We start from the raw sequence: 21,990 nt of genomic DNA, 5'->3' as shown, positions 1-21,990 counted from the left end.
CAACAATTATGTAGAAAGAGGGTTATAGTCAGGTAATGTTGAATGGGACCAATGAGTTGTATAGTGACAGGATAACTATATACCAGGCAAGCCCCACAAAAATGAAAATACCCCTATATTAACCCACGTCTCTCTGGAAAGAAACACATCATGTACCTCGACCACCCCATCACTTATTGTTATCTTTTTTCCCCCGAGTTCTGGTCGGAGTCTTAAGAGACATGTTAGACCATAAAATGGAAGTTATAAAAAAAATTTTAGAAAGAGAAAGTTGTAAGCTTAAAGCAATTTGAACCCCACAGCTTCAGGTCTTCCAAGACCCGAACGGACAAAAAGACGTGTTGCAGGCACGAAATATACTACCAATAGAAATACATTGCTTTTAAAATCGTTCTGTGTGACACGAAAAAAAGGTGAAAATCGTGTTGGTGAACACGAATCAATAGATTACATGTCGTGACTATAACACGAAATGCCGTGAGACTGGGTTGTTCCATTACAGTTTAGTACCTGCAGGTAGTAACTATAGTAACGCAGTGTAGGCGGGGCGATCGGCTGTTCGGTGGGCGGAGCGACGCATTTTAAAACGGTTTTCCGCCTGCCGAAAAAGTAGCCCTGAGCCGGAACTAACCCTAGTGGAAAAGCAAAAAGAAGCGGGTCTGGCCAACTCAAACCGTGCTACGTGCTGCAGTGGAAAAGCGCCATTAGATACGTTTTTTATTTGTCACTGTTATATCACTGGCTTTAAAAACATCCATATTTCTGTTAAAAACCTGGGTTAAATTATACCTTGCTTGGCAACAAAATGTATAAAATAGATGAAAAAAAACGATAAAGCCTGCAATAGTAAGCAATACGTTGTTGTTGTTGTTGTTGTTGTTGTTGTTGTTGTTGTTGTTGTTGTTGTTGTTAGCCATCTATGGTGGCTGACAGGTGGCAAACGCGCTACAATTCCATTACTGTAGGTGAAACGTTCTGGACTTTCAAAAACAATGCAAATATAAAAACACAAATATGACAAAATACATGCAAATGAATAAATTGTTTTACCAAATTTACAACACATGCGTAGAATTTAGAAAACATTCACCAAGTTGGCGAAAAATGCTGCAAATAAAAAAAACGCAGCAAGAAGCAACAAAAATGGGGACAATTAAAAGTGATGCCCACAGCTGGGACCGGAGTGCTTGTTTGCTTTTTGGAATTATAAAGTTGGCCAACTGTCCCTGTTGGCAGAATAAGTCCGTTATATAATGATAAGTGTTTTGTCAGAATATTTGAAAGGACTAGGTAAACAACGCTAGCTAGCTAACTTGCAGCATATCTGCAATAATAGCAGAAGGAATGATGTGATCACATTGTTAAAATAAGCCAATAAACCTTTTAACGATAAAAACGGACACTAAGTTAATCACTTAAAACTATAGTGCCCAACTGTTTTATAATAAAAATATATGCGTGTTGCCATTTATATTTATACTACAACCAAATGTGCTTGGGGCTGAGAACCACTGAGGTGACAGACAGAGTAATGCTTGTATTTAATTCTGTTCACAGGATCTGTTTAAAACAAGTGTTTAAAGATTTCGCCTAGAAACAAGAAAGTAATCGAAATGGCACAGGACATAATGTTTGTAAATGGCAGAACTCTTGATACATGAGAAACAAGGGAACGAGAAAATGTGTGTGTGTGTTAAAAAGAATGAGAGGGGGAAAGAAATAATGCCACTTAGTGGACCATTGTATGTGTGCGGAAAAAAGGGCTTTTATTTCTAAGGGCTGGAAAGCAGGGAGCGTGCAGTCGCCATGTCAACACTGCCAACTCCATATCACATGATTCAGTGAATGGGATTCATTAGAATTGGTGACACGAGAAATGGGTGGAGTGCGAAGAGACATGCACACCCAAGAAAGCCATAATATCAATACCAGCTGTACACCCCAACACCCAGAAATGTTTTGAAAGTTTATCTTTAAGTGTTAATGTGCATCTGAATTGCTTTGTGTAGATTTATGCATTTTAAGTCAAATCCTCACATATTTTGTCTCTTGTATTTTGATGTTAAATGAACAAGTTCTGCGTTTTTCTTCTCTTACGGTTAGTTTGATATGAGCGTTACTTGCGGGCAGATTCAATAAATCTCTTAATATTGTTTGTGTGTCTTTAAATGTGCATGGTGGAGCATGTAGAACATTGTGTGTGTGTGCTGCTTAACCTCCTTGCAGAAGGGTTAGGACCACACCTAGCTGTTCCTGCTGTTCAGCAGAATATGGCTAAGATTATCAAGAGCAGCAACATACTCAAATCAAGATGTGTCCTCTCCAAAACCTCCTCAGAGCTATTAAGAGACACATGTGTGAAACAGCACACAACTCAACCCAATTACAATATGGTGATAGCAGAATGAACTGTGTCCAAACTAGCTAAGAGCCTGACCAGATGTCCTCAGAATACACTAGGAACACTACATTTAGTACAGGAAATCTGCATGAGGAAGTCATCGTGTCAATAGACATTTAATTCAAGCACAAGAGCACTTTACTTTATTTGAAATACAATTTCAGTAACCTTAAGCAAACTAATTAAACAGAGGGAGAATATATGGGTTGAAAGAGAGATGCATTGCAGAGAAAGGAGTATTGTTATGCGTAAAAGAAGCTATCCAAAATCTGATTATTTGAGGCACCCTGTTTCATATTTTCCTCGGAGACATGAATTCCAAACAAATTCTCTGCAACTGTGGGTGTCTGGGCCTGTCTACGTCTGCTTCTGATTCCAGAAGTACTTTCTGCAGGAATTAGCACATATTCTTGTAATACTCTGCATTGGGATATTGGAGCTGAAAGTACTTCAAGTCAACTCACAGTTCAGATAAGCATAGTTAAATAAAACAACTGTTGTTTTCTCAGAGGGAAAGGGGTTAATTCTGATGATTATCTTTTTGAAGTTTGTTTGGTGACAACAATTGTGACTGTTGGTCACAAAGATGAGAATCTAGTCTTCCAGAAAGGCTAGTAGATACACTGGGTTATTAAACGATATGTACAATGTAAAGAAAACCATAAACTAAGTAAATAAATAGTACAAAAGGTACAACTAGAAATAAATATAAGATGTGTAGTACATAAAAAATCACAAAAATAAGTAAGGGATAATGTGCAGCGAGGCGGTCATTATGGGGGATCTTGAACAGCATGAAGGGTGTTCTTTTCCCCATAATGACCAAGTCGCTCCACATTATCCCCCTTATTACATGACCACATTCTCAACAAAGTAACGGCATGACTACCAATATTAATTGAGATGCTTTTATAGATTTAGAAAATCAGTAACTTAGACATCGTAAAAAAAATTTAAACGAGATTTTATTGTAGATTATACATTTTACTGATACCAACTATATCATATTTACCTTATAATAAAAATTAAAAAAAAATATATTTTTTTTAATATATTTTAAATTTTCAATGACAATCAACATGTGGGAAGAGGGGGGGCGGCGCCCCTAGCGCCCCTATGGGCCGGCCGCGACTAATGTCAAACCTTGGAAAGTATCTAGATATCCCTGCCCTAATGCCAAAGTAACTGGCAACTGAATATGTTTTGCCATTTGATGTCTATGTCTGGACCGTTACGTAAAAAGGAGGGTTTCTGCCTCGTTACTTCTCTGCTGTTTTCTTGTCCCTCTTTGCTTTTCGGCCAAACTGTATACAGTTAAATCGACCGAACTTCTTTCTGTAGATTTGAGCGTCCTTAACAACGGTCAATAAATCCTTGACAGCGGTCTGTCTGTTCTGGATTAATAACGTGTCACGTGTTCTGAATTGACCAATCAGAATCGAGTATTCAACTAAGCCATGTAATAACAGTAAATAACACTAACCTTGCCAATGGTGGACCTTGTATCACAACATGGACATGTTATCCGGGAGCCCAAAGATTGCAAAACAGTGTTTTATCAATGAATTTACATGGTCTCCCATGAAAACGAAACAACATATGTGTCAGTGGTCAATATGAATTGAACAAGGAAGACGTCCTTTGACATCATTAATGAGAGAAGAAATGCATGTAAAGAGGATGTTGCATGAATGACACGGCCAACAAGACTTTGGACTTAAAGCCAGGATATTGCTTTAACCAGTTTCTAACTATTGGTTGTGAACAATCCTTGGAACGATTTGTAAAGAACAGTCATTGTATGACTTAACCACGTTAACCACACATGTATTATTGGAACCATTACGAAAAATGAATTCAACCCAAAGCACCATCCCAACCCTGACCCTAACCCAAACCCTTAATCCAAACTTTAATCTTTCCCTGATCTTGTTTTGCGCTCAAAATTAACCAAACCATAAGCATTGAATTGTCACATATTAAATCAAGTGAGAAGCCGGGTCATTTTTTGGAATGGGAATCGCCTCCTGCTGTTCCCTTGAAAGAACGCAGGTTCAAGGCACTTGCGACTGACATGTAAACATTAATTCAATTAGATCTATCAGCCAAACACATGAATACAACTTTAATGTGTGTTTTCATAATCAGGTTTGAGCAAATCACTGAATCATATAGTCTGACAAATTAACAGTGCCACCTACTTTAAATAACAGTTAAATACAAGGAAACACAATGTGTGTAAAGCTTAACATGTTCATGCCTGTTTCTAATACCTTTGTGTCGAGCTGTTAAAATTGTTAATAAGATGACTTTCAACCCATTGACTCACAGCAGTAAAATACAACACACACATACACATACATGTATACACAATCTAATGTATAATGATTGTCACTGAGCAACAACATTCTTCACTGCATGTGATCACCCGCATCACTGTCTGCTGGCTCGCTCACTCTGTATAAAGTAATGGTAGCAGCATAGACTTAATAAGAATAACTATGAGGTTAATACGTTACAAAATGTTTGCTAAGACACTTTTTTTACACCTGTGTGACAACTGTGTGTACGTTTTGCAGAGTGCACAAGCTTCCCTGTCTAATTTATCAACAAAGGAAAAGTCATGTGATTCAAATAATTTTAAAGAGTCTATTATCACATGAAATGTAAATAGATGTCAGTGAGGTTAAGTAAACCACTTAGAGGGAGTGAACAATAAATACAAAGGCACTTTTATTTTGAGATGTACTGCTACTAGTTCATGATAAACAGCAATTAAGAGCAGATCATGGTAATTGCATACAGAGGCTTCAAAACAGAGTAGCACTTTGGACTCCCTCATAGACAGGTAGGAATGTATGATTCATTGTAAGTCTGTCTTCTACTGGTAGATTCTTGTCCCCTTTTCCCTCTCTCTTCCCCTCTGTCTCAATATATATTTGTGTCACCATCCTTTTTTCCTCATTCTTTATATTCCTGTCAGGCACAATGGCAAGGCAGTGTCCAATGAGATAAAAAATATATATATGTGTTTTTTATCCATATAGTCAGGTTCATGTACATGAGTTACTGACAAATAATGTAAACTTTTCTTATCATCTGAGACCAAGTAACGCTAACGTGAACAGCTGGTTTCTCCTTTGATGTGAAGTATTGAAGATGAATGGCCCAGGACATTTTCCAAAGGAATATGTACCTTGTGTTCTTTAGAGAGATGCTTTCATTATAAAAACTGTATATCAATGCAGACAGATATCAGCTTCCTGACTGCAACATACATCAAAGCTTTGAGGTTATCGATATGGTGGCCAACAGGTGCAAACACGCTACAACGGTCCATACACTTCCATTTAGAAAACTGCGTTGCACTTTCACAAACGATGCAAATTTAAAGACACAAATGTGCCAAAACCCATGCAAATAAAGAAACATCTTCACTAACTTGATAACACATACGCATAATTTAGAAAACATTCTCCAACTTGACAAAACATGCACATTGTTTACCAAAACACTGCATAAAAAAAAAAATGCAAATAAAAAAAGGTTACAAGAAGCTCAAAACACAATGGAAACAGGAACAGTATTAAGTGATGCACACCGAAGCACTTGGTGACATTTGGGGATTATAAAGTAAATACACTTGGCCAACTAACTGTTTTTGTTTATGCATCGCTTTCAGTAAACACTAAGTTTCATCAAGTCGGTGAAGATATTTCTTTATTTGCATGTGTTTAGGCACATTTGTGTCTTTATAATTGCATCGTTTGAAAATGCAGCACGTTTCTCCTAGTGGAAATATTTTGGGCCGTTGAAAAATGCTTACTTGTCGCAGGCCACCGTACATATATTCATTTTAGTCATCTAACTGCAATTGTATATATTCTGATAAATTGACAATGAATGTGTCATAGCAGAAAGCAACAAGATAAGCACCCTACACTTAAACATTAAATGTGTACACCTGCATATCTTACAGTTTTTCTCGAATGCTAACACACTAAAATTATACAAAAAGCACAATTATTTTAACTGACACTCAAAGAGCAAAACATTGGCTCAAATCTACAAAACTATAAACACATTTTCAGCTTTTCACACAATTTGCAAATCAACATGGCACTTTGTGCAAACCACTGCACACGTTTCTCCACGTAAGACACAGGAATCTGACATAAAGTCACGTGTTAGCTGGTTTAAAGCACTGATATTCAAAATGCCTCACACATGGACCAATGATCAAGAAACACGTTCCACCTGACCAAACACCTGATAGCATAATTGTTGGCTCATCAATCAGGATGTTAGCACTATGAAAAGACCACAGGTGAATACTTTCTTACAGCAACAATGGAAGAAAGTTGCAAGAGGAAGAGGAAGAGCTGGGCTGAGAGTGAGAGGAGGAGTAAGAGGTGGGTGAGAGTGAGAGGAGGAAGAATTAAAGGTAAAGGTAGAGCTGGAGGGAGAGGACGTGGACAAAGAAGAATACTCTCTAATGAAATTAAATGTTATCAACCATTGTTTGACGATGAGAGAGACTGGACAGAGGGTTCAGCCTAATCTAAGCCGATTTACTGTTGCATCTGTAATCCGGACACTTAGACTTGAAAACAGGTTAGTTAACAGTTTGTAGCTCTGCATAATTCATGATATATCAGTGCTTATATCTGTTGTGTGAAACGTATTTACTTCATTACTGTAATTGAATTGTTGGCATGTTGCATACTATAACTACAAAAATCCTGTACAATTGACTGTGGCAAATTTACCTTTATGCAACACAGACACTGACCAACCACTATATCTTTATTGTTTTTCTGAAGGACTGAGAAACAAAGAGGTGCAGGTGGAAGGCTAAGGATTTTCAATGAGGCACAGGTAGCAGCAGTTACAAACTGGGTTTTGGCAAACAATGAATGAGGCACAGGTAGCAGCAGTTACAAACTTGGATTTGGCATACTAACTATGTGCTGAGATGCATGTTGCACAATGTTCTTTTGAATAAAATATGATTTTTTCAACAACTCATTTGTATTTCTTCATTTACTGTATTTCTCTATACTCAAGCAATCTTTCTCTGCAGAAACCTCTATGTACAGAGCATAGCCCATAACAGATGAAAGTGCTTTAGATTATGCTCAGCAGTGTGTAGTTGGGTGGTCAAACAATCTAGTATTATGAATGAAGTGTATTATATTTGGTGCAAAAGTTTGCATTTGGTAAGTGTTTATGTAGTTTTGAGTGCAGTTTTTCACTTAGTAGAAGAAATTAGGTGTTTTGCTCTTTGGGTGTGTGGTTTTGTGAATTGTGTTCAGTGTTCTGAGAAACTGAGCAATTAAAAAAAAAATGTGTGTTAGCAATCGAGAAAATCGGAAATATGTTTCCAAAAAAATAAATGTTTCCAAAATGAGAAAGCTTTGATGTTCTAAAGCCTCAAATAGCAATTCAGTACTGACTGTTATATGACATCATAGATTAACTAACATTATTGAGAAAATCTTAATGACAGGTAAGCACACATTTCCGTTTGCACTTCTTCCAGCAATGTGACCCCAAGTGGGTTTAATAACAAGCTTGACACATTTTCTTTGTACATTAATATTGGTTATTTCCTGTTTGTTGACTAAACAGAAAGATAAAAGCTCTCTAGCTGGCAAAGAAGAGACAGACAGCTCTCTATTAATCTAATCATACAAGAGAAAAACCAACACAGTAATTGGAGAGGACCCAGCGCTGACCCGGCATTAGTTGTATTACAGACTTCAAAGAGCCGGAGGAAGAAGTTCAGAGATCTTAAGAGAGATTTTAGGAGAAAAAGGCAATTTTAGCTGATAATTTCAAGCGTGCCCAATCTGATGAAACAGCGAGTCAGTCAAGTGTGAATACGTTTGGTCTGAAATACAACAGCAGCCCTTGTCTGTTGGACTGGCATCAAACGGGGATCTGACCTCAAGTTGACGTAGGCCGTCAGCTGTGGTCGTGAGGTTGTTGGTTCAGATCCTAAGGTACTCGAGGATGAAAAATTGGACATGACAATAGTTGTAATCTGTGGAAAGCCTTTGGAAGAAATGATGGAGAGAGCCAAAAAGATTATTATGGGAATTTCCCATCGTTAGTCTAGGTGATGGGTCAAAAATCCATAGAACTGAGTTACATACTGGTTGGATTGGTATAACAGAATTTGGTTGATGCTGATCCTTATATTAATATTGAACTGATGGATAAAAGATTGGTATTGATTGCCACATCTTAGTCTTAGCCATAAGGTTGAATTTTTTCTTTAAGTAGGTATAGATGAGAGCAGCACTCCATCACTGCACAGCAAACCCCCTTTTTGGTGAAAACAAAACAGAAACATATAGTTTCACCACCTGTGAAGTGTATTGCATGTTATTCAGCAAAGATGATCCAGAATTGCGATTTTCTTTCCTTCCATTTGAAAAAAAAATGACAGTAAAAAAAAAGATCTTTGACTTGAAGCTATCCACAAAAAGGACAGAAATCGTAAACAATCGGAGCCTGTCAGTCAAGACTAAACGTCTGTGGAAAACCACATCATGAACAGTTGTAATGTTAAAAGTCAAAGTAAAGAATGCAGAGCAGATGCCGCATTAAATTATAAAACCATGGAAACCATCCATAATTTAGATTCACCAGACATTCACCATACATCAATGCAGATCATTGATCTCCAATGACATTGTGTATTTGTTTACCTGGCTTATTTGGTCTCCATGTAGATACAAAAATGCTGGGGTTTTCTAAATATTTTTGATTGAATTGTTAAAGACCTCAGAAGTTGAATTCACCGGCAGTCAAAGGAAAGTACATATTTTCACCCAAACAGAGGCAATGACGTAGAGGGAAAGTACCCAAATAGGTTGCTATCATGTACAAATTGCACTCCATACTAGACAATAGGGGGAGTATACGAAGGAAGAAATGATGCACGAAAGCATTTACCAAAAAGCAAAACACATTCCGTCGGGACTTACCTTGCTGCAATATTTTGCCAAAATACTTGTTGTGGCTAGTGCAGTTCCAGCGGCGGTATCTGAACTGGTACTGGCACTCCCTGACGCCCAGCCTTGCTCCTTTGGCCACCTCACTGACAATCTCTGGCTGAGTTTGGCACAGCTCAGCCTGCTTCCCTGCCAGACGCTTCGCCTTCCTGCAAATGCTGTTGGGGTCCATCACCAGCGGACTGCCGACCGCCCTGGGAAAGATACAACAATGTTAGATAGAATAAACAATTCTTACAATATCATGAAAACATGTCAAAGTTTTCTTGGAATACATCACATCTTAACTTAGTCACTGACCCTAACCCTAACCCTAACCCTACAAGTGGTGTTAGTTGCCTACCACCCTGAAAAAACGTTAAACTATGTAAGAAATAATATAATTATCCCACAGTATCATGATAACAAGTTAATACTTTTTTCTTGGCTAGCAACCCCTATTAACCTATTCACTGACTCTAACCCTAACCCTTATTCTGCAAATGCTATTGGGTCCATCACCAGCTGCCTACCACTCTGGTAAAGTTTAAGCATTGTTAGAAAGAATAGGACAATCACGCTGTATCATGATTACAAGTACCCACTTTTTTCATTGTAAACTACACCTGTTAACTTAGTCACAGAGTAAACAATGTGGCTTCACTCATCAACGGCCACAAACCAAATGCAAGCTAAGTTCTTCCTGCGGCTGCTAAGCCTGCCAACTCTACCCACCACTTCTCGGCTGTGGCGACAATGTGCTTCTTGAATAGGCACGTGGGAGACAACAGAGCACAGATTTTCCCAAAGGCGTCTCAGCTCTGACGTCAGATTCATAAGTCTGTATTTCACTGTTGGACAGAGCTTTGGAGAACTGTGTGGTCCTCACAAAGTTGGAAGTGAAACAGTTGGAAATCTCTTCACAGACAGGCAGTTGATCCTAAAATTGATTTTGGTAAACCAGGAGATTTCCCGACGATACAGCCTCTCTTGAGTTTTAGTAGCAGTTAAGAACTTCACAGCTTAAACCACACATATTTCTCAAATCAGTGTAAATAATACACAGATTAAATCCATCTGAATGAAAAATGTACATGTATTTGAAATATATATACATCTTGTATTTGATGAAAACAGACCCTGGACCTTAGTAGCTTTGATAGATGACTGTATAAAATAAAGATAAATAGTTTATTCTAACCCTTAATGGGAAAATGGGCTTGGCTCTGCCACTTGGAAGCACTGCCAGCGTCTGTGGCCACTTCAGTGGAGTAACAGGAAAGTGGCTTTATGAGATGACTTTATTTCCATTATTTTTCTCCTCTCCTTGCCTTAACTGTTATCCACTCATCCCCTCTATGCTGTTAACTTTATACATACTTAATTCCTTTTCTCACATCCTTTCATAAACTCCATCTCTCTCTCTCTCAAATCTTCTCCACAGTGGATTGTTAGTTACTGAATCTCAGCAGATGTGATCTTTAACTTAGAGTTTTACTATGAAAAAGATGTCAGGAGGGTATGCATGACATTGAGTGGGAAAGAAAGAGTGAGAAAAAGACTACCTCATAGCCTTTAATTCAGCCTTGTCCCTGTTAATCGCGCCACCTGATATCATTCATCTGCACCGAGAGTTTGTTTTAAGAAGCAGAAAAAAAGCCAATCCCCTCTCCTGGCGGTCTGATTCCAAGTTAGACACACACGAGCACACACAGGCACATTCACCCTAAACCCTCTGTTTTTGAAGGTTTTGACAACCTAACCATCTTCTTTATAAAGCTATATAATGTCATCACGTTGTTGAAATCAAGCACCATTCACAGGGATTCTTGTTCCTTCCTCTTAGCCGATAACATTGCAGAACAGAAGGATCCAGAGGAGGCCCAAATACTGTTATCCACAAGGACATAAACATGTGATAACGGCAGATAGAATGGATTTAAGTTCTGGTTTCCATGTAAAACCATTCTTATAATTCAACTTGTCTGAAGATTAGGGGGGTTACATTTTCCTAATCATACAGTACGAGTAATAATATGTGGTGTATAATGTGGAAATGATAGTAAAAGATAATAGGTGCATTGGCACAAAAGCCTGCACCGTCTGCAAACACACACTCACACACACACTCCAGGGACACCCACTGCTGCATTCCTTCTATGATAGTGTGTTGGCAACATCGCTATGGAAACAATACTGTTTTTGCAATACAGGTGTTCTGTATGTACACTGTGCATGAGCGTGTATTTATTTTTCAAATGTGTGTGGCAGTCACAAAGATAATGAAATGATACAGACTGTCTGTATGTGTTAATTAGCGGGTACAGGTACAGTACTTAGCAACGCACACTCCCTCTCAACAACCACTCATTATATACCCACTGATATCAGGCAGTGTGTTTCTGTGTGTGAGGCAGAGAGAGACAAATAGAGACCAATGTAATGCATGTCTATACAGTATGTGTAGATTTTTATGGATGTGAGAAATACAATGTATTTTTATTGTGCAGGGGCAGCTCTGAGGCCAGTTCTGTCAGCAGCTTACAATAGCCAGCCTGATTTTTTACAATGGGAGGTGTAGAGTTGTAAAACAAGCGAATGTACATTTGGGTGGAGTCCTGGAAGCCAAAGACAGAACGAGTCAGAGGGCTTTGACAACGGGAGTAAAATATATGTTTGATCTATGTTTGCGAAAAAGCAAAACCAACTGGTTAAATTAATGAAGACATACAGCTGTTGGTCCAAGATTAGATGCATCAATATATTAAACTGAAAAATGTATCCGTATTCATTGTGTCATGAATTGTGGTATCCACTTTATTATTAAACTTTCACTGCCAAGGAGCTTATGTTCTAGGTTTGGTTTGTTTGTCAGCAGGATTAGAGAAAAAACTACCAGATCATCATTATGGTGGAAAGATGTGGGCCAAGAAAAAATCCATTCAATTCTGGATTGGATCAGAATCACAGGGTAGATACAGGCATGACTTTTCTCTTATGACAGCTTTGGCAGAAAGTGCCCTTTCTAGTTTTGAATGATTCTCAAAAAAACTGACAGATTATATATTAAACATTTTTCTTTCTCTTGGTTCAGTTTACATGTTTGACATTCGTCAGTGGATATCAGACTTGGAGATTTCTAAGTGTGTAGTATTGTAGTATGTATTAAGAAATTGTATAATACATCATACATCTGTTTAGCAGTACCTTCTCTTTCTCTCTAAACACAAAATATGAAAAATAATGTCTTACGTTGCATCACTTACAATAAAATGAATCTTCGTTAAACTGCATGAGCAGCTGCACAAAAGTTGTAAAGCGATTAGAAATGTACCTTTTCTTATGTATAATTACAGGGTCGTGTGAGTTATAACAGTTAAGACAAACAGAGTACTGATTTAGGCATGTACTTCAGAACAAAATTGTGTAACCCTTTTGACACGGTGGGATGAAATCATCGCTTCATTTCGGTTGAAGGCCATTTTTTTAATCCCCATTGGACTGTCTGTATTATAAGTTTAGAAACAGGGAGTTATCTTAGTGGAATGGGAATGAAGTCTGAATCGGAAACTGGAGTGAACTGAGGTGGAAAAGCTCATTGCCGGCGCCATACCCAAAACTGGGGTTCGGTGATTGGATAATAGGATGACAGTAAGCGCCTAGCATTCTTGCCCTTGTTTGGAGATCGGTACATAAGAGTGTGCACCCCTGCAAGGTTGAAAAGGACATGGGAATACTTTGTTGTAGACTCCAGAAATGTGCATGTGGCAGGTGCAAAGAAGGGCATAATTGTTTTTAGCATAAGACATTCTCTTCACTTTTTCTATGAAGCAGTAGTGGACAAAAAGCTTCTCTAAAGTAATATTGTCTTTTTCTTGTACTGTATGTAACTGCTGGCTTGATTCGAATCCTATTAGAAAAACCTTGAGTTTTTTTTCCTGTTCAGTGCAACTTATATGAAGATAAGAAAAAATACTATCTACTGCATCTTAAAACTCTGAAAGGGACCATTGTTCCATTCTAGAAAACTATATTCTAGAAAAACTCAGAATAGGATGCTTAAGTGGATGCTTCCGTGTGCACAAATGCAGGTTGCACACAAAATCCTGCATATACAGCAAACACATGTACATCTATCCAGGCCTCGCTACTGTGCAGGCATGCAAAAAGATAAAAGCACACTTGGATAAGGAACTACAAAGCCAGGCAGTAATCAGATCTTCTTCATGCAAAGTGCCAATGTCATTTATGAAACATCTCTTGAACAGATAACCATGCAACCCATTGATAGTATCAGGGGCTTTGAGGAAACATTGTCTTGCATGAATAGCTCTTGATGATGATAAAGTCGCAAAACAGAGGCATTGGGTCATACAGTGAGAGATAAAACAGGATAAAGTCAAATAAATACCCAAATCAAATGCTGCTTTCACTTGCTACAAGTTAACAGTCCAATCCAAACCCTTTGGTTGCCTGTATTGCTTGGAAATGTTAATGAGATCATGTCAGTGATATATGTTTACATTTGTGACTGTTTTTCATATTGATGTTGTAAGTTAGGGCAAATTACTTTTTCAGTATTTTCTGAGTCCAGAGGTGGGTCAGAAAGAGATGAAACGTTTGTGCTCAGAGCCACCTGAGTTTTCATTAACGATCTCACAGCACGATAAAGTGCTGTGCTGTACGGGGCCTTCTTTTTTTCACACCACCCACGAATGAGTGAATTTCATCCCTCCTTAATCCCTCAAGTATGCTGCAGATGAAGACAGTCACGTCGGGCGTTAGTCTGAGACGCCAGCGTGAGAAAGAATGAGAAATAGTCATAGAAGAGAAAGCTTAGGAGAGGGTGTCTAGAGACAGAAAGAGATGGTGGGGGGCCCAGTGTGAGATAAGAATGAGATACAAAGACATAAAGCGATGATAAAGTGATATAGATATTACATTCTAATCAAAGGTTTGCACTGTCTGGCATCCTAAAACAAAGGGTTGTGAACAAATTCACCTTGCCGTCCCTGTGTTGTTGTGCCTTCAATAATCAATTTCCTGTTTACTTGACCTGCAATCTGGAACACATCAGTCCCTTTTAGACATGTCTGATCATGTTGTTTTTACTGATGTAGAACACTTCTGAAAACAATTAAGTTCTCAGCATTTAAAAAGCCAAAGTGTGACCAAGACGAAACCAACACCACCAAACCAATTTCACAAAAGAAAAACAACTCATTTGTTCTGTTTTAATAATGTTGGTACAACGGCACACCCAAAAGCACTGACGGCTAAAATGATCCAAGAATGGATCTATTCAGATACAAAGTAGGGTCTGGAAAGGTGCGTGGTTGTTTGTTGGGCAATGAAGGAGAGCAGAGCTGGAATGACAACTTGATATAAAAGATCGTTCTTTTGTTAACACATGTGAAGCTAAATAGGTAGAGGAGTAGCGCCTCTGCTGTGCAAAATTAAAACACGTGTTTTTATTTTGCATTAAGGGGCTCATATCAACACTGTCTGTCTTTGAGTGTGTTTTAAATGATTTTCCAAGTGAATGTATGAGTAGGGCCTAACGATAGCACGTGTTTCTTGTAAGCTAGTGTGTTAGCTTCGGTATCAGAGCTGCTTCAGAGATCTTTCAGAAAATCAAGTGGGATGAATATGTGTAAAAGTAATGAAAACACTGCAGGTGGTTTACTTGCAGATTTTCTGACCCAAAGCTACAGTTAAAGTTCCTTGAAGCTTCAAGTGCCAATCATTTGACATTAGCTGTAGTATCATGGTCATTACAGTCTTTAAAACATATATATTTGAGATAGAATTGAGCATTAGGTGGTCATTTTCATTTTGAGACCTTTTACCAAAAAAAGTCAGGGGCCACACATGTTAGATTTGTTTTCCAAAGGTTATGGCATGAATAAAAAAGAAATTATCTTAAGTCCCATGCTGCTCAAAAAGATATCATTTTTTTCAATTTGAACAGTTCACACTATTTAGCTTGTTCACTATTTTAGGCAGTATGACAACTGACAGAACATTAGAAAACTGTAATAAAACCAATGACATGTAACAGTAAGAAATATAAATGATTAATACGATAGGAACTCCTACTTTAAACTGAAATCCAAAAGGCATCAAAACCCAGGCTAAGCTAACAGAATCTTAACGTTAGCTTACAAATGTAACATTAAGATTTCAAGCAGGCTCAGCCAACCCCAGATCCGTGAGTTTAGCAACAGTTTTTGTCCTTCTTCGTCGAATTACAGACATATTGACATTTCCTGGACCATTTTACCCACTAGTCTACTGTATATAATTCTGACACTGGAACAAACATATATAAAGTATGAAATCCCACAAAAACCAAAAAGAGCGCAAACACACACATAGCCACACACACATAAACATATTTAATTCACGTCTCTCTCTGATGCCAAACCCACATAGTCATTTAATCTTTATCTGTACCCATCTCTCTGGTCCTGATTAAACATCTAGCTTTTCAGACAAGATAAGATCTGTTACAATGAGACTCTCTTCTGGTAATGATGGTGGTTCTGACTATAGAGGCTATGTGGGCGTGCGTATGTGTATAGTATATTTTCCCAAAACTGTATGACTGAATGAGTGCATTTGTTCATCTCTGAGTGCATGTTAAACTGATTAAGGGGCATCAAAACATGGGCTAAGCTAACGGAGTCTTAATGTTAGCTTCAAATGTATAGTTCAAGCTGTCTCAGCTAACCTCAAAGAATGAGAACAGTTTTTGCCCTTCTTCCTCAGATTGTAAAATACTTTGATATTGTTGCCATAAATTGACCATGCCCATTTAGCAAATCAACCTTTATTTGGATTAAAAATTAGTTTGTACATTTTTGTGATGGAATTTTGAACAGTTGTAACACTATCACGCTAACAAATTATTTTCTCAGGCGGCCAACGGAGGGCGGATGTACAGACAGACAGTCAAATATAAACATTCTTGTGTGGCAGTTCCCTCTACAGTAGGTGTCTCCAGTATGACAAGATACAAACAAAGGAGAAAGTTGAAACACACACAAACTGCTGTGTGTGTGCACCTGTAGGCTTGTGGCACACTCCGGACGGGCTGTTTGCCAAACTAGGTCTGTGTGACAGACCCACACACACACACAAACACACACACTAGTTGGCCCTCCTAAGCACTGCGGTCAAAATCAGTATAAGAGAGCAAAGGCATTCCTCACTCCTCTGAGTCTCTGCTCTCAGGCCAAATGATTAGAGTGCTTCTAATCAGCAGAGGCTCTGAAAGGACAGCTATCTCCCCGCATTTCATCTGCCTCACTCGCCGTCTCTCACTGCAGCTCTCTCGCTTTTCCTTCAGCGACAACCTATCTGTATGATAGTACGGCTAAAGAGACATACAGAGACATTGAAGGGGAGCGAGCATGAGACAGAGAAAGAGAGATGTATCGATGGTATGTCCAGCAGCTTTCAACAGAGAGCATCATTGTCCTGGCAGACCCCGGGAGCAATCCACAGGTGTATAGCTTCACCCTAGCTGCACCCCTGTGTAGGACTGTGTGTGTATGAGTGTGTCTGTGCAACAAGTGAGCAGGTGAAAGAAGGTGACAACGCATGTCAGTGGGAATAAAGAGGAAGTCATTGATTTCTTAGTGTTGATTCCCTTAATCCACTACAGCTTTATTTAAAATGAATGTCCTGCAGAATGTGCTGAACATAGACTGCTATTACAGAGATTAGATATATTTTAACAAAAGGGTCTGCTTAATCAAAGTTTCTTACGAATTCAGTAACCAATGTGTGTTTTATTCTCTCTTACCCAGTCTGTCGTGTCTTCCAGTTAATCCTACCATTGTTAAGCAATGCTGCGTATAAATGAATAACTCTTTTGTTTGTAGGTAAAAGGAAAGTATTTTATTACCGTAATGTACTATCTTCTTGAGTTTTTTGTCATCTTTATTTTAATGGATTCAGACTAGGTCTGACATGATTTTGCCCAAAAGGGTTTGAAAGCAATGTTAATGACTGACCCCTGTAGGGATATTGTTTTTCCCTACAACCCTTCACAGCTGGGTCACCGCACAGTTCAGCTACAGATCAGCACCCCTCTGGCTTAAACTGTCCCGTCTTTGTCAATACTATGTCCTCCATCTTTCCTGAGGCTGCATTTTCTCACAGCTGAAAACTGAGCTTTCCCAAAAACTGTCTCCAGTAAACCCGTCCCTGAAAATCCTGTTGATGTTTTAGCGTGGACATGGAAAACCAAGCTTCTGGAAACAAATCAAGAAATGATTCTCCAGTCGCAAGTAAAGTTACAAGAGTTAACTTAGCTTACCCTCTTTGTGATCAGTCATGTTACACATCTCATCCGTATCCATGTGAATTTTGTCAAACAACTGATCAAGCTAGATTACAACAGATAAACATATAGAGCACAAACTACAAGTCTGGCTTTATTGCAGACAAACTAGCCAAAACAATGAAGAGCATTTGATAGAAGGATACAAGCATTTGATGACACAAGTGTTACATGCAGGTTGTGTATGCTTGTGCACTGCATTTTCTTGTCAAAGTACACCCAGGCAGATAAAATGCTTTCCGACAAGATATCTTGAAACCCATGTCCATTGTCAGTATGCAACCACACTTTTACAACAGTATGGGCGGTCCTTTCATCAAGTCAGTTATTTCACCAAGGCAATTGGGAGCAGGTCATATTTTCCTTTCCACCTCCAATCAATTCTTCCAAGATCCTTACAGAAACTATCAATTTTTCCTTCAATGGTAATTCCATCTAATTCTTAAATTCCCCACAGGTTATGCGTTTACCTCACGGGTCTATAATGTAGGCATTTGAAGAGACAGAATAATGGAAAACTTCACGTTCAAATAAACATCCTCCTGTGAAGCTGACAGACCATCAGCCAGTCATATAAGGACATTGAGAAGACTTACACAGCCTCTGTGACACTACAACCCACAGTGACCTTGACTGGGCTGTGAATGAACAGTGGGAGGATTCGCTGAAAGGAAGAAAAAGAAAATCACAAAGCTTCACATTCAAACACTGCCGCTTTGCAGAAGTTTGTGTGTGTGTCTGTGTTTGTGTGTGATAAAGAGAGAGGGCAAGACAGAGATAAATATTAGATATTGTCAAATGAAACTCTGCCCACAAGAAGACAGTTGGAAAGATTGCACAGACAGACAGACAGACAGACAGACAGACAGACAGACAGACAGACAGACAGACAGACAGACAGACAGACAGACAGAAAATATGTTATCAGCAGATCTGCAGGGTCTGTCTGTCTGTCCGACTGTCACACACTTTGCAAGCTGAGCCCTTATGGATTGTTTTATGATGACATATCCACTGCGCCTAGAGGGCCACCTGACATTCCTGACTCTGAACCCCCACTACACACACACAAACACACACCACCTCCACAAATCTCCCTGTCCTCTCTCCTTGTGTAATACTGCAGGCAATGAGCAGCAGACACCTCTCTCACCACCCCTGTTCCTCTGTCTCTTTGTCCTGCACCCTGGGGACCCATTTTTCCCAGAATCATTAAGACATATTTTGACTTATGGTTAACTTTTCCATTATCTTAAACTGTGTTTAGTTTAATATTGTCTCAAAACATGAACATAATGATATTTGTATATTATTTATTTTTGAACCAACTAGATTATTTAATACCTACATGTAGGAAACCGGTGTTGTTCTTCTGTTCTTATTTCCAATTTTAATGCATTCTTTAAATATGTTAGTTCCTTTTTTATATGCTGCATTGAATATATGCATCTCTGTCTTTTGACCACACTCCATAAAAACGCAGACAGAATGGTCTATGTAAAACACTGAGGGGTGTGTGAGGTGCTGTGAAGGTATATCAAACATGGTTAAGCCCCAAAATACAAATACAACCAAGTCAGGTGAGATCGTTTAAATATCAGGTTGACACGAGACTTAACACACGTGGTAAATACAGAGCACTTACCACCAGAGTCCGATGATATTGACCGGGCAGAGCAAGATAAAGAACAGGGCCAGTTGGATCCGTGATAGACGAACCCTCATGGTGAACGCAGCAAATCCTCGAGGAGATCCCCCGGCAAAGTTTACAGAACTGACGAGCTCAGCCAACACCGAGTTTGATTATTTCTTAAATACATAGGAGGTCCTTGATTTCTGTCGGTAGCAATAAAGCTCACTGGAAACTGTCTATCACCAAGACCGCGAAAAGTTCCTCATCCAAATCCTCTTCGGTGGGGCGCATCTTAATGCGCAACGAAGTTGGTCAAGAGGCTACTGAAGAGATGTCCGCTTTCAAAAGTGTGGTTAACCTCTTCATTATCGTTATGCACTATATGTCGATGCACAATAACATGCTTTCAAAAAGGTCAGATGAGGAAGGAGAAGTGTCTCAAAGCCGGGAAGTCCTCGCTGACTGCGGAAAAGCGTACGGTAGTTATGAGGACAATCGGGAGTCTCGCCACTCAGCACTGCTGTAAGAAATACATTTGTTGGAGGTTATTCGTTGTCTGCGCGCTGTGCCCTGACGCACAGATGAACTTGGAGAAGTGGTTTTGGGTGCGCACCGGCCGCATGTAGAGGAGTCTGTGTGTGCCACAGTCTGTCGATGTGTTTTCTTTGGATGATAAAGGGAGGAAAAATGCGCTCTTCTTCTTCCACCTTGGTGTGACGTCGCTCCGGGCGAAGCGAAATCCTCGCTGTCACTCAGAGAGGGAGAGAGAAAGAAACTGCAATTAGTTTCAGGAGGACCCGGCTGAGAGCAGAGAGGGGATAAACACACACACAGACACACACTCAGAGCTGTCACACAGTGTGTTTACGGTGCACCCGAAATTAGAGCTTATGGAATGAGATGATGTCAGCGACAGAACAGGTGTGGTGGTACCTTTTTTTTTATATCTGTGCCAACAGGCTGCCACATTCTGAAGTCACCTGAGTGTGTCATGTCTTTTGTTTAGCTAAACATTTAAAAAAGATGAGCAGTTACTTCTTAACTTTAGTTCAAAGGGACAACTGTTGTTGCACATCAACTCTTCTGTACACAAAAGAAGCCAAAGTTAATCAGTTGCCTCAAAAAAGTCTTAAAGGTCCCATCATGTCATGCTTTTCCGGTTATAGCCTAACCGTCCCCTTGTGTTATGAAGGTTTGTATGCATGTAAACGGCCTGCGAAAGCGAGTAAAACTCTAACACAGAAAATACCTGTTTATGCTGCCCCAGAACGCCTCGTTGGAGATTTCTCTTTTTCTTCCTGGTTAAAGTGACGTGCCCATACCCAAATGGACCCATTGGTCCAAATGGATATATAATATATGCATGCTCTGAACGTTCCACTTCCTGCCTGCCCGACATTACCTTACGGCTGCGTCTCGTCGAAAAATAGACTTCAATCCTATTTCGAGCGGAGCCCAGCAGTGAGACGCTTCTGGGACGCTTCTGAACCGTAACGCGGTTCTTGTGGAATAGCACCCATTGACTAGAGTGGCCCTGATCCCTGCGGACGCCGCGGCGCAGCCGTAACGCGCCGCAGACGGACCCGGTGGAATCTAGGGGTGAGACGGCGGGACGCGGCGAGGCTGTGAGTCGGTGTGTGAGCACCAGTGTTGGGACTAACGCGTTACAAAGTAAGTATTAGTTACACAACTACTTTTTGCGGTAACTAATAGCGTTACTAGTTACCTATTCCCATTAAGTAACGCCGTTATAGTTACTGTGATTAAATGGGTGCGTTACTGCGTTACATTATGTGATGGAACTGAACCGAATCTCCCTGCGGATGTAATTTGCAGGCGAATACAGCACCATGGAAAAGTGAAAGTAACCAGAGAGAGGAGTGATGATTGGTTAACGCGGGGTAACATTTCAGGGTAAGCCAATCAGAGACAGAGTTGGGCGGGTCTTGCCTTATGGGGAAAATACACACACACGAACACTTGCTAATGCTAACACACACACATGGCAACGCTCACCACCAGCACACACACACACACACACACACACACACACACACACACACACACACACACACACACACACACACACACACACACACACACACACACACACACACACACACACACACATACACACACAATGGCAGATGCAAGTATCGAGTGCATCAGCGCATTTGCAACTTGGAAATATAACCACTATTTTCAATTTGTGGGGATAAAGGACGCAAAAAATCTTACGGTAAAATGTAAACTGTGTGCAGGACNACCACCGGCAGTGACCCAGATGGAACAACACCATCTAAACAGCCAAAAAACGATTTTTTTTAAATCGCCACATGTCACCCAGAGTCAACTAAATTGATTGCCAGGTATACGTTGTTAAGGACATGCTGCCCATCGCAACGGTCGAGTCTGTTGCCTTCAGAGAACTAGTCAGCAAAAAACAACACAAAAACTTGTATTTGTATTGTTATTATTTTTAAAGTAAAGTAAAGTAACTTGTTACTAGTTACTTTTATAATTTAGTAACTAATAAAGTAACTAGTTACTTTTTTGAGAGCAGTAACTATAACTATTACTAGTTACTTTTTAAAAGTAACTTGCC

The 21,990-nt window shown here is 39.5% G+C and overlaps 1 protein-coding gene across 1 annotated transcript in view; it reads right to left on the bottom strand.

Moving 5' to 3' along the window:
* wnt6b (wingless-type MMTV integration site family, member 6b) overlaps positions 1-20,190 on the bottom strand; it is a 25,672-nt gene extending 5,482 nt beyond the window's left edge. Inside the window, exons 1-2 of the mRNA XM_010769209.1 lie at positions 19,398-20,190; positions 9,397-9,617 (exon numbers count right to left, since the gene is read on the bottom strand). Coding sequence (XP_010767511.1) covers positions 9,397-9,617; positions 19,398-19,477 — 301 coding nt within the window. The 5' untranslated portion in view covers positions 19,478-20,190. The remainder of the gene's footprint in view (positions 1-9,396; positions 9,618-19,397) is intronic.
* Positions 20,191-21,990: the final 1,800 nt, after the last annotated feature.

The sequence above is a fragment of the Notothenia coriiceps genome, unplaced genomic scaffold, assembly GCF_000735185.1.
Source record: "Notothenia coriiceps isolate Sejong01 unplaced genomic scaffold, NC01 NC01_scaffold00006676, whole genome shotgun sequence".
NCBI classification, from domain to species: domain Eukaryota; kingdom Metazoa; phylum Chordata; class Actinopteri; order Perciformes; family Nototheniidae; genus Notothenia; species Notothenia coriiceps.
This window is presented reverse-complemented; position numbering and strand designations above follow the sequence as displayed.